The sequence below is a fragment of the Ceratina calcarata genome, unplaced genomic scaffold (assembly GCF_001652005.2).
Source record: "Ceratina calcarata isolate Rehan_Ccalc_2016 unplaced genomic scaffold, ASM165200v1 scaffold363.2, whole genome shotgun sequence".
Taxonomy (NCBI): Eukaryota; Metazoa; Arthropoda; class Insecta; order Hymenoptera; family Apidae; genus Ceratina; species Ceratina calcarata.
Genome location: NW_017159356.1, coordinates 37,668 through 53,475, shown reverse-complemented (window position 1 = coordinate 53,475; position 15,808 = coordinate 37,668). Strand labels below are relative to the sequence as shown.

The following is a 15,808-nucleotide window of genomic DNA, read 5'->3' as shown; positions in this document are numbered from 1 at the left end:
AAAATACCCGTGAACAATGATTTCCCGGTGTAAGATTTTCCAGAAGGAAAAATATGTCACGTATTATACAGGGCGTCGAGTTCGAACTTTCACAATGAATTTCTTGTAACAGCGTTCACGGCCATTTATACGGAGTTATTAAAAATTGGTGTAAAATTCTCAGATTATCGCCTACAGCTCGTCCTTCTTCTATTAGCCAAGTTCCGCGAGTAAAAGGTTAAACGAGAACTCGCGATCATGCGAGTAATTTCGTGAATTGCTCGCGGGAGGTGTTTTAGGAATTGTGCAATCCCTGGAGGTTCGTTTAAGAGCCCGGTAATGGAACACGGCGAGCAGCTACGGGGGAGTAGGTGGGAATTTTACAGCTGACTCACCGTTGTACATTCTGCAAGTTGTAAATTTACATAAAGGAACTGTTTACGGGAATGTCAAATGTTGACTTTGAAATGAACTTATTGTACCGGCGAGTTCCGTAACGGATAACGGGTCCGGTCCACATCTGGTTAAACGGACAACTGTGCGTCTGACAATGCCGGCGCAGTTTATCGTGTTACTAACTTCGAACCTCTACCACTCGAATAAAATATCGTGCACACGTTGCTTTATCGATTCGCATAGATGTATATAAATGAAATATCGTGTGGCTATGTATATAAATAATAGTAGTACTGCAGTACAAAAATTTATTGTTTGCATCAACTCTCGACCTAAAATCATAGAAATTTTGTTCGAAAAAATATTCTTCATAAATAAAATAATTCGTGTAATGAATATTTTTCTAAGCCAAATCGTAAAAATTAAAAAGACTGGCACGGTGAAACAGAAACCTTAATCAAGGAATGAAGTGACACTGGGGAACGAGCACCCACCGCGCATTAATCCGATGTACAGCAAGGCATTTAAATTAATTAAACCGCGTTAACGGCGGCCGGTGGAAAAGCGGGCCCGAAACTCACAGGAAAGCCAGACCCGACCGCCTTTTGGTCCCCTTGCGAACGAGCCCCGCGACCTTGCGAGGGCTCCGGAAGGCGAAGCAGATATCTCGCCTCCACCCCGAACGTTATCTTACGTGACCCGGGCCGGTTCCGTGCCTCGGAACGTTCGTACAGCCGTCCGATTTCCCCGGAGAGTACAGAAACCAATTTCTAGGCTGTTGCCGGCCCAGGTACGACGGCAGGTGAGTGACTCGCGGCCCTTAGAGTCGGCGGGTTGGTTTTAGGGGCGAAGGAGTTCATCGCCGAGCACGAAAATACACATCAGCGGGGATCGTCGTTTTGCCAGTTACACGAATCAGCTTGCTCGACCGTCGCGAATGTTGGCAGATGAAATATTCGGGTTACACGCGACGACTGAAACCGATCTCCCTCCGCTTTCTAGGGTGCAACGATATTTACAATGGTTGAATCTAAATCTACTCAATTTTGATAAGTTCCCTCTATTATTAAAAGGAATCAATTCTTCCATTAGTTCTGATAGAGATTTTCAATTTTAAGTCGGTTTTACTTCATACTCGGTTATGCTGAACGATGCAATCTGGGATCATTCATACTAAACGTCAACGTTCCGACGATATGCTCTTATGCTCGGAGGTTAATTGAGTTCGCTGACCTAACATCGTGCTACTCGGAATATTTCAGTTTCCCATTTTCATGTCATGGAAAATGCTACTTGATTATCATTCTCAATCCAAATACGGGAGTTAAAAATTTATGAAGAAAGTACCCTAGCTTGAGTCTGGTCCATCATTTAAAAAGAAAACATTCTTTAATTTCTTCTTCGCGTCTAATTTCACTCCGACCGGGAGTAACTAAATGAAAAGAAAATGTTATTTAATAATATCTCTCCCTTGCCTTGCAAATTCGAATCGAATTTGAAAAGAACACATTATGTCCTGTTCCATTCGGAAGAATATCGTCGAGACAATTTTTCAACCAACCAGCGAACATACTTTATTGAATTATCTACAAAGCGACGTCGCATAACTCTTTGATCGCTGGAAATCTACTCGGAATACACTCGATGCGATCTGCCGGTGGATAAAGGGGAAGAAAGAGCCGAATGAAAGATGCTTACGGTGAATGCCAGCCTCTCAATAGCCGAAGAAAGTCCGAAAGTTCCGAGGAAGTCGGCGGAAAGGCTTTGAGAGGCTGACGTATAACGGGAGAGAACGGTGGCATTGATAAATAGGCATTCAGAGGCTTTCCCGCGACGACAGCCGAAAGGAGAAGGGGGAGGGCTAGGAGAGGGAAAAAAAGCGTTCGATTCGATAGCGGTTGCCGAGGCTGAGACCTGTAAACGTCCGAATAAATGAGTGTCCATCGGGCCGAAACGGTTATCGGTAAAATTAAACGAAACGCTGTATCGATCGGCACGTTTACCCGGTTGTCTCGCTTTTTACGCGCTCTTTTCCCGATCGCTGAACGTTTTTTTCGAAAATTTCGTTCCGAACACTCGACGTCGATTAATTTCGAGCCCGCTGACCATTTCGAACGAGCGGCTTCACCATTTAATAAATGCCCGGCCGTGCGCGGTCGTTACGATTGTCAATACAAATATTGATCCGCGCCCGGTAATGTTTACATGATAAAATACTGTTGAGATGGGCGAACATTAGGAACTCGGTTGCGATTTCCGGACGTCCAATTATGAAGTAATATCAATCTCCCGCGGCCATGGTTTCCGTTTAACCAAATTTTTAATCTCGCGCAGTTTTATAATTTGTTCCACGTAGAAAATGGGAACGCGCGATTGTTTTTCATTCAATTTCTGCACATATATAAAAGCATAAAAAATCTATAGCACGACAAATACATATCTAAATGCAGTGTAAATCAGGAGGAAGCGTAACAAGCTCTCCTCGGCGAGATCTCAACTCCTCCGGTCATTGAATAATTCATACCAGTCGTAAGTTGTCGATCAACGGGTTGTTTGCTTTGCAAACAACTTGCCTAACAAGCGCCAAGAATGGTATAATAGTTCGATTGAGGAGAGAGGTATCGGCGCGGATGTGGGCAATCGTTTGAACGACGATTGTTCGTCAACGGCCATTAGCGTGCGATACAAACGATAGGAGGGTGGCGTGGCGTGGCGTGTCGGGTCAACCGACCGCTTTTAACTTTACGACCTTGCACCGATGATTAAACAGAGAAATTTCGACTATTATGCGCATGCAGCCTAGTTGGAAACCCCGGGGCATTTATAGGGTGAGTAATAGTAATAGTTCCATATTTAGAGTAACAACTACGGGCGCGCGGTAGCTTCTTTCGAGATATTGTACTCGGTTTGGTATGCTACTAACAGCAGGCATTCGGTCTCGCGGTGGAAATTTATCGCACAACTTTATGATGGATTCCGAACGACAATTGTATTATCAAAGTTTTCACCTTTTAAAGCGCGTCACGCTTTCCGAGTACTTGCGTACTTTCAAACGACGATGTGCACTTAATATCATCTCGCTCACGATAAGAATATACAAGACTATCTACTCGCGAATTTGATACGGCTGGCAAATAGTGAAGTATAACAGGAATAAAGTGTATCAGATATCTTATAGCATCATTTTAATGATGGAAGATTAATTACAGTGTCTTCATTATACTGTAATCAGCGCTCGTATTACGTTACCCACACAGTTACTTGTTTCCAATAAAAGAGGGGGACCACTTTTGTGTGCGTAGACGGAGGGTATCACGATGAGGCCAGGACTCCCAGGACAAAAGGGCGAGGCAGGTCTTCCAGGGAATCCAGGACCGAAAGGGGAATCAGGAGTCGTCGGGGCCAAAGGTAACAAAGGCGAGCCCGGACACAAAGGCGGGAAGGGTGATCACGGAAAAGAAGGTCCACGGGGTATACAAGGGTTCAAAGGTGAACCTGGCGCGCCGGGATCCCCGGGACTCCCTGGAGCACCAGGTGAGAACGGAAGACCGGCGGAGAAGGGCGACAAGGGAGACACGGGACCGGAAGGGAAACCTGGTACCCCTGGACCACCAGGACCTCCGGGAATACCCGGATTAAGCGGTCCCGGAGGAGTGGATATTACAGACACAAGTAAGATAATTTTCTTATTGCTTTTAAGAAACGCAAACTTGCCTAACGATTAAGTAAATCAAAATGTTCAAATAAAAATATCAGTTGAAAGTGTTCTCAATTACTGTAGATATCTGCTCTAAATAAGAGACGGCAAAGAATACTTGGAATTCTTGAGAAATTAAAGGGCGCTTGCTTGCTTCATAAAATTACTTTGCAATAATCCCTGATGCTAATTCAGAATACACCGAATTAATTAGTACTGAGAGAAAAAGGCGACAAAGGCGAGGCCGGCGCGCGCGGGTACAAAGGAGATAAAGGGACGAAAGGCGAGAAGGGAGACAAAGGTGATTCTGGACCAGCTGGGATTCCTGGTGTAAATGGCAGTCAAGGACCGCAAGGCAACAAAGGCGAGCCAGGCAAGGACGGAGTTCCAGGCACGCAGGGCACTTTTGGTCCGAAGGGCGAGAAAGGCGAGAGAGGTCCGCCAGGACAAACGGCTATAGCTGGCTCCGGGACCGAGTTCATCACCATCAAGGGTGAAAAAGGAGCGGAGGGCAAGAGGGGAAGACGAGGCCGGCCTGGGCCACCAGGTCCTGTAGGACCACCGGGCAAGCCAGGAGCAATGGGCGAAATTGGTTTACCTGGATGGGTGGTACGAGGAAACTTCTTTCTTGTTTTTTCGCTTCTTTTTTTATTTATCGATCAACCTACTTATTGCCGTTTGATTTCATCTCGCGGTCGAAAAGAATTTGAAGAAATGGTTTCGTCATCTTACATAAATCATTATGTCTCATCGGCAACGTTGTGAAATTGCAATAAATATAAATACGTGGTCAGCTATTTTTAATATATTTTAAAATGAAGTGTAAATTGCGAATTCACTGCTATGCCAAAGAAAGTTCTGTTCGCTGTTATAGGAAGCTGTGTTCTGTCTTATTCTACATGGTGTTTTCACTTTTGATTTAATCGCTTTTCTAATTCCCTACGAAATTGAACATCCCCTTAATCAAAAAATTGATCAACCCCTTAGTAATTACATAAATTAATCACTAATCACTTAAGTCTACTGAAAGTGATCCAACTCTAAAATTATAATATTCTTTTTCCAATGCTACGCACAGAACACCATGAAAGTGAGTATTACACAGCGCCCACGTCATCCTAGCAAGTAAGGTAAAAAAAGCAGTCATTTGTAATACATCATCGATCAAACGATCCAAGTAATTAGCTACTCGAAATTGGTAGACCGAATTATCTCTACTGACGCGGTTTAACGATCGCGTTTCAAAATTAGAAATCACTGTGTCTACGTGTAATCGGGCAAAGTGTGCGCTAGATTGAACTGTACGCGGGATTAATTAAAGGGTTAATGAACATAGAATATTCATGGACAGGAAGGTAGAACGTGAACGCTATGTATCGGTAACTGTTTCTAACAGGGTCGTCCTGGAACTCCCGGACTTCCTGGACCCAATGGACCAGCGGGGCCCAAGGGAGAGAAAGGGGATCCCGGCGCGCCCAGCCCTTACGGACTTTCTGTTGGCGTAAGTATCTATGATTTACAGTTTGTCATCAGCATCGAACCTAAAACCGCCTGACACCAGACACGTTTCACACGACAATCGGTATTTCATAAGATCTACTCAACGCGTTTTATCCATGTCTACTACTCTTAACTCTCATTGAAATATTAAAAGGGGATGGATGAAGAGTTTTCAGCACGAAACGAATAATAATGAATGGACTTGTTTATGCTGTCTCGTTTGACACATTGAACCGGAGATCCGCGCAGTGATCCACTGNGTTGTGAAATTGCAATAAATATAAATACGTGGTCAGCTATTTTTAATATATTTTAAAATGAAGTGTAAATTGCGAATTCACTGCTATGCCAAAGAAAGTTCTGTTCGCTGTTATAGGAAGCTGTGTTCTGTCTTATTCTACATGGTGTTTTCACTTTTGATTTAATCGCTTTTCTAATTCCCTACGAAATTGAACATCCCCTTAATCAAAAAATTGATCAACCCCTTAGTAATTACATAAATTAATCACTAATCACTTAAGTCTACTGAAAGTGATTCAACTCTAAAATTATAATATTCTTTTTCCAATGCTACGCACAGAACACCATGAAAGTGAGTATTACACAGCGCCCACGTCATCCTAGCAAGTAAGGTAAAAAAGCAGTCATTTGTAATACATCATCGATCAAACGATCCAAGTAATTAGCTACTCGAAATTGGTAGACCGAATTATCTCTACTGACGCGGTTTAACGATCGCGTTTCAAAATTAGAAATCACTGTGTCTACGTGTAATCGGGCAAAGTGTGCGCTAGATTGAACTGTACGCGGGATTAATTAAAGGGTTAATGAACATAGAATATTCATGGACAGGAAGGTAGAACGTGAACGCTATGTATCGGTAACTGTTTCTAACAGGGTCGTCCTGGAACTCCCGGACTTCCTGGACCCAATGGACCAGCGGGGCCCAAGGGAGAGAAAGGGGATCCCGGCGCGCCCAGCCCTTACGGACTTTCTGTTGGCGTAAGTATCTATGATTTACAGTTTGTCATCAGCATCGAACCTAAAACCGCCTGACACCAGACACGTTTCACACGACAATCGGTATTTCATAAGATCTACTCAACGCGTTTTATCCATGTCTACTACTCTTAACTCTCATTGAAATATTAAAAGGGGATGGATGAAGAGTTTTCAGCACGAAACGAATAATAATGAATGGACTTGTTTATGCTGTCTCGTTTGACACATTGAACCGGAGATCCGCGCAGTGATCCACTGTTCTCGTTACACTTCTACAGATTTTTTAGTGAAAAAATGTCAGAAACATAACGCCGGATTTGCGCTCACTCTCGGCAGGATACAATTTTGAAAAATTTTGTGAGCGTAAAATCGAGAAAGGAAATGTAAAACCATTGTTTTTATTCCAGCTTGTTCCCCCAGTTTCGAATTTCTATTTTTTTAACGCTGCGTCCGACTTGATTTCTTTCGAGCTTTCAATCACAGCCACGACGCGAAACGATAGGACGCGGTTTGTTAACAACGAGCGATTCTTCTTATCGTACGGACAGCAAATCGGCCCTGGAAGTGCATGTGTGTAACGGCACTCGTAGATCACGTTGTGTCTCATTGTACAAGCGGCGGTACAGTTGCAATCAGCGTATGGGAATTAATTCACCTGTGCGCTTGACGCGTTTTATTTTCATCTTTGTCGGCGAAGCCGCGAGCTCGATTTATTCGGCTGCCCACCCCCGCGGAGCCAGAAATTCCGTCGACGCCGGGTGACAAGTGACAAGCAGAAACGATTGCACGTGGCAGGGCTTAATTCAGCGCACTTTGGTTTAAAAGCCGCGGCAACGTAAGGTAAACCCGACGCTTTTATTGCGCTCTCGAACGGCCCGCGTCGACGAAGGCGCGCTTCGTGATTTATACAAATTCCCGCTCGCCAAGATCTTTGATATGTTGCCTGAATATTGATTCTATTTGAAATTCCGTCGATAACGAATACCGAGGATAAACTATACATGCATTACTACGACGCTTCGCCACAAAATAGCATTTCCAACGAAATATAGTCATCCCACGCTCTTTATATTAGCTGAGTAATTAATCATCGAAGATGACTTGGCGTTTTGTTTGAGAAGGCGATCGCCCACGCCTTGCTGTGACACGAGATTATTTGCATTTCACACTACTATAAAACTGGAAATCGGGAAGCCTTCAAGTGTGCGCACTTTAATAATGCACAGATAAAAGGGGATAAAGGGGATGATGGTTTTCCGGGAATTCCCGGAGTACCCGGAAGAGACGGTCAGAGAGGACCTCCGGGACCGCCTGGTCCGCCGGGACAGCCGTCTGAAGGGAATTACGTTCCAGTCCCGGGACCTCCGGGACCTCCAGGACCACCAGGACCTCCGGGAGTCTCATTAATTGGACAGAAAGGTGAACCAGGAATTGGCAGGAGTCACATATTTGGTGAAAGAGATTACTACGGAGTTCGACAAGGTAAACAGAAATTGCACGTCGTTAATTATGCAATCTTTCTAATAAAAGTAGAATCCTTTATAATCTCACATAAGAAAATATTTCATGATCAAAATAGACTCATGAAAAATATACTCGATCGTGATGGACTGTTTTTTATTTGTTTTACCTAGGAGCTAGAACTAGTCTGGACGAATTGAAAGCTCTCCGAGAACTAAAACAATTGAAGGAACTAAAAGAACATTTAGGTAATAATATATTAAAACACTGCAGTTCGATGCATTTAATCAACGAATTAAATTCGTCTCTGTGATTATAATTCAATCGTAATAATTTTTTTTACGAAATTCTTATAAGGTGCTACAAGCACAGCAACCAGAGGGCCTGTAGAAACCACGACGAAGATCGTGCCGGGAGCTGTGACTTTCCAAAACACAGAAGCCATGACAAGAGTAAAATTCTTTTACCATCTCGTATTGAAAATGCACTTCATATTAACTTGGACAATACTGATGATATAATTTTATTATATCCTTAGATGTCGGGTGTGAGTCCGGTTGGAACACTAGCTTACATCATAGACGAACAAGCACTGCTCGTTAGAGTCAACAGTGGCTGGCAGTACATTGCAGTTAGTATATCCCATTTTTCTTACCATAATTTACATGAATAAAATATATATATCGATATACTTTATATACGTATCGGATGCTTTATATAAATAATAATATCGAAGAGGAAACGAAAATTCTACGCTTCTAAAAGATAATGCTTCTGTATAAACAACCAGGAATCTGTTTCCTTTCTAATTTATTCGATTATACTATTTCGAGTCAAAATATTTATACTATCCTCTACAGTTGGGCTCGCTTTTACCAATAACTACCCCGGCACCACCGACGACGTCACCGCCACCGGCGAATCCACCTTTCGAAGCTTCCAACCTGATCAACCAGATACCCGTAAAAGCAGACGGAACAGGGGTGAGTTACTATCTTAATCCTGTTAAGCGCAAAAGCTTATCGATAACAGCCGGAGCTAATGCATTACCTAATTTCAAATTGAATTTTCTTTCCGCTGCGAAGTGGTATCCGCGAATGGTAAGACATTAGCACTATTAATCTTTTGACATGATCCCCGTCTCCAATTTTCTTTAACACATGCATCTCGTTTAAACTTAGCAAAATCGAATTCCTACCAAATACAGCAGTCCTTAATCATTTTAATAGAACGTTTTCTTAAGTCTTTCTAAAAATTCTGGTAAGTTGTACGAGCGAATTCTCAGTAAAATTAACTCAGTGTATTAGATAATATTCCCTAACGTTAGTAATTATTTCCTGGGAGCACGTCCTATCGATATTGCAATTTCCAGTTACGAATGGCTGCTTTGAACGAGCCGTTTACCGGTGACATGCACGGCGTACGAGAAGCTGACTACGCTTGTTATCGACAAGCGAAGCGAGCCGGTCTGAGGGGTACGTTCCGGGCATTCCTCAGTTCCAGAGTTCAGAACGTCGACAGTATCGTAAGACTGGGCGACCGCGATCTCCCCATCGTCAATATAAAGGTGATTTGCAATCCGAAATGCATCGATAACCGGAGACTTATCTATCCACGAAAGTTTCCCATCAAAGTTTCCGAGCAATTTTCCATAAGCGTATCGCGCACGTCATACGAAATACGTACACGGTTGCTTTCCTCCTCCCCAGGGAGACGTTCTGTTCAATTCGTGGAAGGAGATGTTCAACGGAAATGGGGCGTATTTCTCGCAGAACCCGAGGATCTACAGCTTCAACGGAAAGAACATCCTCACCGACTTTGCCTGGTAATAACACTATTATCTTCTCATTTCTTTATATCAATAAGCGATACGTTTGCGTCGTTGAACTTTAAATTTCGTTCAAGTTTTCGGTTTGTCGAACTAGTTAATATGAATTGTTCTAGGCCAGAGAAAGTGGCGTGGCACGGGTCGCACAAATTGGGAGACCGGGCGATGGACACGTACTGCGACGCCTGGCATTCGAGCAGCTCGGATCGTTACGGATTAGGATCACCGTTAACAGGCGGTCGTCTATTGGAACAAGTTCGTTATTCCTGTGACAACAAGTTCGCGGTGCTCTGTATAGAAGTAACCAGCGAGACCACGAGAAGGCGGAGAAGCACGGAAGATGTGGAGAACGAGGAGGAGATGTCGGAAGACGATTACAAGGAGTACTTGGATTCTCTAATGGAAAATTAATCCTTCCATTTCCCTCTCTATCTCTTTTTATCCCTTTATCTCTCTCTCTCTCTCTATTCCCGAGCATACGTATGCAACACAACAGAGCTCGTCGCTCCTGTCGTTATGTAAATAGAAACCGAGATGTGTCGCCCATTACTATTTAATGTACCAGTGAAAAGCAATAGAGGAAGGAAGGGAAGGATGTAAAAATATCATTCGAACACGGCATTAACACGTTCGCTGTGAATATTGACTTTACGTTAATGCATGATGCAGAATTAAAAATTCGTTGAAATTTTATGGCTCTGAACTTGTACGTCGTTTATAATTAAAGATACTGCAATACGTTCCGTGAATGCATTTCAATAAAACAGTACAATAGAATAGCAGAAATTGCCGCGTGAAAGGTTTAAATATAAACATGTAGCAAAGCCGCGGCGAACGCGTTAATCAATAATAAGTGTTTGATCATTGACCATCTCGTTTCTAAGCAATGTAAAATCTACTTATAATTCCAAAGGTTGTAACCCTAATCGCGAATCATTAGCCAAGGCTTCACACGAATTTCCGTTCTCTCTTTAAAAAATAAGACTGATCGTCTAGACATCGTTCATCAATGTTTCAAGTCGATTGCACACGCCTGTACTCTTAATCGCCGTCGTTATCGAGCGTCGAATGAGCGTTTATGCGACGCGCCACGTTTCGTGCGGCAATATCAACGGGCGCTACATCGACGCTAATTAGGGGTTCCCTACGTCACGATAAACGTCCAGTACTTAGATCGTTTCTAAGGGAGGAGACGAGTGGTCAGAATGCCCGCCATACACCGAGTCATTACTTACCGTAGAGAAATAAAAATAATGCGTAATAAAATGAGAGCAGGACGAAAGAGCATAGACTGCGGCTGCCCTACGACCTAAGATAAACGTCGGAGTTCATATCCGCGATCGAATTGCATTTACATTTTAGCCAATACATATGAGTGTGTATGTTTAGATGTAAGAAACGAGTCGATTACATAAGAAAAGGTTCCGTGAAAGACCGTCGAGTTTCTCGCACCTGGAATCCGGATTTATGCTCTGTGTACAATTCGCGGCAGACGTGTTCCCGACGATAGCAATTACGTAAAACAAGTTGGAAACCGGGCACGGATTAAGAGAGGTCAAGATGGATTAGAGGAGGACAATCGGTCTTCATTTCTCTTTTAAAATACCTAGATCAATGAGATGCACACACGAGATATGCAAATTTCACTTCCATAAGATTATCAATTTTAGATTCATATTCTATTCCTGAGTTTCGGCGCCTCCTCAGTCTTTGACCTCGGAGAAATTTTAATCCGAACTCGTTGCAACTTATAAACGAAATGTAAGAATAGGATTGTTTGCGAATTGGCCTAATAGTTGCGAATAGCTGTGGAACCAAGCTTTCGAAACTACTCGATATTATGTGTAGCAATATTTTATAACTCACGTATAGTTCCCGCTCGTAACGGAATCGTCACCGTGTCCCAGGCCGTTTCGCCGCTGTGTTAATCGTCGCTGGCCTCAGCCGTTCGCATCGAGCATAAATCGCGTCTAAGTCAGTGTCTATAATTCGAAGATACGATGATATATTACTAACGTTAAAACTAATTTATTACGATTAAGTAGAAAAAAGCATCGGTCTGTACCTTTAGGTTGTCAGCATGCTTGTTGGCGAATCGATTTCGTGCCGGAAAAAGAAGTTAAATGAAAGAAATAAGAATTTCCCTCGATGCCATATAAAGTACATATGTAGATCCTGACCGTGCAGATGTAAAACCAACTATCCTTCGATATAGTTTGCACCGAGGACCGTTTTTAGTTCGAAACTTTGTATTATTTGTACACTTTATTATTGTCTTTCTAAATAAAAAACGGAAACTGCATCAAGTGGACTCATGAAGTGAATCGATTTTCAATATGGTCACGTTTCGATATCTCGACGCGATTATCGAAGACTAACGATACATGTTCCTGTCAATCAAAGTCACAATTTGTGAGGAGGATATAATAAAAAAAAGTGATTCAAATGTGCTGGTGACAGAGTAGTATTGTTAAAATCTAATTAATCTTTGAAACGTCTCATCGACGCATTTACTCGCGCAATTTACGTTCATTTATTATAGTATGCTGAATCTGTAGTGCTCGGTGTTTTGCAGCATCCGAATTAACTACATCTACAAGTAAGTGCTTTTTCCTACATTTTACGAACTTTATTACTCCTATATTTAAATAAACGAAATTTAAGGTCAGGATTCATAAAAATAGCATCTTAAGAAATTGTAAACATGTATTCACTGTACAATATCATGGATCGCGGTAGCGTCCCGAATTTAAATTACAATTGATTTCCCATATTTATAAATAGACACTCTTTTAAGAGGCAATTTAAGATTTCAAGACGGCTAGTGCTTCTGTTAGCTTTAAGCCCTCTAAAATATAAGCCAAATTCTCCACGGACGCGTCAACGTCTTCCTCCGCCCAGATTTCAAGTATATTTTTACACTGCTCGTATGGTGTTGGTTTCCCTTGGAAGAAAGAGATCTGAAAGATACGCGCTTTTATAACCCGCATTTTGCGTCATATATTTTTGATTACGTTAAACAATTTCCATACCTCATCGCTTGTGTAGCCAAGTTTCGTCGCTAGCTTTTTCCAATCGTTCTTGAGAACCTCCGCCAACTTTGCAACCATCTCAGGCGTGATTTTCGTCAGCTTCCGTTCCTTCGTATTCTCTGTATTCTCGGACTCCACTTGTTCACTCTCTTGCTTTAAAACGTCCTCATTGAATTCTTGATCATTCGATTCCGGAGGGGGAGTTTCTTCTGCTTCTAATTTTATATCCATTTGCGTTTGCTTGAAAAGTCATAAATTGTTAGTTTCTTCATATTCGAACGTTTATAAACAGATATTAATGAGATCACTACACTTACTGGGCGATCTTTGGCAATTTTTTTAATCATTGTTTCGAGATACTCAGGGAGTTTATTGATGGGATAATTTCCATGAACGAAGAAATGTGGGCTACGTCTTGCCAATAATCTCAATGCTCTCCAACCGAAATTTCCATCATTTACTTTTCTGCGAAACAAATGAGAATAAACAAGTTAAATGAGAAGAAATAATAAATAGTTGAAAAGGGAGTTTTCGAAAGAATGCACTTACTTGTATTCATCTTCGACCATTGCCTTAGGATCCAATTGCGCAATAGCTTCTTCAAAATATGTTTCCAGAGATGGTAGGAAATCTCTTTCTTTGGACTTACATGCTTCAAGATTATTAGGGCACAAGTTCCACAATTTCGTGAGTTCTGGGCTAAAAAGCAACCAAATTTAATTTTACGTCCAGAAAAAGTCATTGATTCTTCAAAAATTTCTTACTTTCCCATATGATATTTCCCTACTGCTTGAGCATCTCGAATAACGTCTCCAATTCTGCGTCTCGGTCGTTTCGGCTTCCTTAATTCGTCTATATCGGCGATGGAATCTGGTGCTGGCTTTTTGAATGGCGGGCACCCTTCGTTCTTCCATGCGTTCCAGTGTTCCTCGCGTTTCAATATATTTTTAACAGTTTCGGCAAACGCTGGGCCATCGGGCGGTGTCTCCGTCAGTAAAGCGTACACTTGGTCCGTAGTTGCCTTTACCCAGTCCACTTGGTCAGGCTTCAGTTCGTGCGTTTCACTTAAAAATGACAAAACGACTTATTGAGACTCTGTGATGAGATATAGTTTGAAACACTATTTAAGGAAAGCAGACCTTGTCTCATAGCCACTGGCAAGGAAGCTTTGGGAAACAAACATTGTTTTATAGCTTTCAAAATCGTTTCAACTATTAATTCATTACAAAATATTCAATTCTATGAAGAGGAATCGAGAATACGGTAGTAGAACTGCGTGTTAGAACGCGCGGGAGTTTTAGATACTTACGCTTTAAATTTCACAGTGCTATTAAGATATTGGAAAAGAATGAGAAATTGCAGCAATACGTATCGCCTGAAGTTCGAATCGGACAATTGCAACTCCAATAATTTCTGATTCGTTAAATATTTTGCGAAATATGGAGTTTCTTTATGAGATCCCTCCATAGAAGTATCCATTCTGATACAAGCCGAGGGATAATTACGTTGTTCTTCCAATTTGAAAGATGAAAATGCTGACAGCACGCTTGAAGCATGCTAAAAGAAACACAAATAAATTACTAGAAAGATGCATATAACACGAGATTGAAAACAGTAATAATTCACACTTACTGCTGAAAATACTTTCCAATGCATTTTATTATAACACTGATTTGGATTTCTGAAGAAATCTTGCAGTGCCCAAAATTTTCTGTACAAATTATAATCAATTGGCACTTTACTCTCTGATTTGTCGTCATCCTTTTTTATTTGTTCCAAATCATCTCCCTCGGTTTTCTCTGAGCCAAATTCTGTGTGATTTTCAAGATTGAACTCACTAACAATGTTTAGACCAGATCTTTCAGAAAATGGAAAAAACTTTGCTAAGAATAAAAGGATCCTTCCGCAAAAGACAGTTTGTTGAGATCTGGATAATCTTCTGAGCAAGTCATTGCACATTCTTAATAAATTGTTTTTGCAAAAACTGAAGAACAAATCCTCTTTCCATACGACAACATTGTTCTCGACGAAAGTAAAGAGTTGCTCGCACTTGTCAAGTGTCATAGAGTCAAATATATCACCTAGCAGCATCACTGGTATGCTTGCGGTTGCTAATTCTTTTCTGCACAAATCGATGCAGAATGTGATGTAGGTTTCGAGTAATTGCACATTATTCGATGCATTTTCAGATAATATTACAAGAAGTGTGTCTCTTAATGCTTGATCGATCGCTGCTTTTCTATCGTTATCGTTTGCACAGCGCTCTGTACATTTCTTTTGGAACGTCTGCACATCCGACACTTTAAAACATTGTTGTAAATAATCCTGAAAACACATAAGAATATTTGCATAAGAATATGTTTGAAAACACGAACCGGCTAACCATAGAATTTCTCTTGATCACTATAATAATCCTTACACTGTAGTCTTTCCTTAGTACTTCGAACATAGCCATTTTATAAAACGGGCTTAGAGAAATTTATTTGAAATTATATGTACATATTTATTTTACGATACATCAAATCATACTTTTCTGCTTCTGTTATTCCAAACTATCAACCAACGCAGCCCATGGCATGTAGCTAATATTCAGCTAATATTATGCATCAATGTGAAACACACCTCAAGACTAGCAGTCCTGCAACTGCTTGACTATAATCACTAAACTATTCATTGATTTTTTCCATTTTCAAACAGCCAAAGTACGATAATGTGAATAAAACATTGAAGCTGCTCTGTTAATTAAATTCTTAAATCGTTTTTAATCGCTCAGTGCCACTTATGCCATGTATTTTTAGCAGAATGGGTTAAAGTCGTAACTTTCAGAGTTCGAGAACATATCTTTTATTATAAATAAAATATACAAATAATTAAAAAAGTATTTAATTTAACATTACAACATGTAACACAATG

The 15,808-nt window shown here is 41.3% G+C and overlaps 2 protein-coding genes across 11 annotated transcripts in view; one reads left to right on the top strand and one right to left on the bottom strand.

Moving 5' to 3' along the window:
* Nucleotides 1–12,182, top strand: part of Mp (collagen XV/XVIII-type protein multiplexin) — a 224,789-nt gene extending 212,607 nt beyond the window's left edge. For 4 of the 9 annotated variants that reach the window (XM_026814042.1, XM_026814035.1, XM_026814043.1 and 1 more), the window contains 14 exons: nucleotides 3,174–3,203; nucleotides 3,678–4,047; nucleotides 4,287–4,681; nucleotides 5,151–5,162; nucleotides 5,469–5,573; nucleotides 7,801–8,056; nucleotides 8,209–8,283; nucleotides 8,393–8,487; nucleotides 8,574–8,666; nucleotides 8,896–9,018; nucleotides 9,121–9,135; nucleotides 9,408–9,602; nucleotides 9,745–9,860; nucleotides 9,980–12,182. In XM_026814042.1, coding sequence (XP_026669843.1) covers nucleotides 3,174–3,203; nucleotides 3,678–4,047; nucleotides 4,287–4,681; nucleotides 5,151–5,162; nucleotides 5,469–5,573; nucleotides 7,801–8,056; nucleotides 8,209–8,283; nucleotides 8,393–8,487; nucleotides 8,574–8,666; nucleotides 8,896–9,018; nucleotides 9,121–9,135; nucleotides 9,408–9,602; nucleotides 9,745–9,860; nucleotides 9,980–10,274 — 2,175 coding nt within the window. In that variant the 3' untranslated portion in view covers nucleotides 10,275–12,182. The remainder of the gene's footprint in view (nucleotides 1–3,173; nucleotides 3,204–3,677; nucleotides 4,048–4,286; nucleotides 4,682–5,150; nucleotides 5,163–5,468; nucleotides 5,574–7,800; nucleotides 8,057–8,208; nucleotides 8,284–8,392; nucleotides 8,488–8,573; nucleotides 8,667–8,895; nucleotides 9,019–9,120; nucleotides 9,136–9,407; nucleotides 9,603–9,744; nucleotides 9,861–9,979) is intronic. The other 5 variants (XM_026814039.1, XM_026814038.1, XM_026814036.1 and 2 more) reach the window with 5 other exon arrangements.
* A 369-nt stretch (nucleotides 12,183–12,551) lies between these two features.
* Hpr1 (THO complex 1-like protein Hpr1) lies at nucleotides 12,552–15,569 on the bottom strand. Of its 2 annotated transcripts, XM_018025583.2 has the most exons (9): nucleotides 15,315–15,569; nucleotides 14,528–15,220; nucleotides 14,205–14,452; nucleotides 14,035–14,061; nucleotides 13,660–13,959; nucleotides 13,445–13,594; nucleotides 13,213–13,360; nucleotides 12,896–13,135; nucleotides 12,552–12,823 (listed from the first exon to the last, which is right to left on the bottom strand). In XM_018025583.2, the coding sequence occupies exons 1-9, from the start codon at nucleotides 15,348–15,350 to the stop codon at nucleotides 12,668–12,670; spliced, it is 1,998 nt and encodes a 665-aa protein (XP_017881072.1). In that variant the 5' UTR covers nucleotides 15,351–15,569; the 3' UTR covers nucleotides 12,552–12,667. The 2 variants fall into 2 exon arrangements, with proteins under 2 accessions (XP_017881072.1, XP_017881073.1); XM_018025584.2 differs by lacking the exon at nucleotides 14,035–14,061 and having other exon boundaries at nucleotides 15,315–15,559.
* Nucleotides 15,570–15,808: the final 239 nt, after the last annotated feature.

Bases quoted from the DNA above. Each gene is read 5' to 3' on its own strand.
- Hpr1 (XM_018025583.2), bottom strand. From the start codon at position 15,350: ATGGCTATGTTCGAAGTACTAAGGAAAGACTACAGT. The intron at 14,453-14,527 runs GTAAGTGTGAAT...TGTTTCTTTTAG, and splicing joins ATTGGAAAGTATTTTCAGCA to CATGCTTCAAGCGTGCTGTC. The intron at 13,960-14,034 runs GTCTGCTTTCCT...GTCATTTTTAAG, and splicing joins GCCAGTGGCTATGAGACAAG to TGAAACGCACGAACTGAAGC.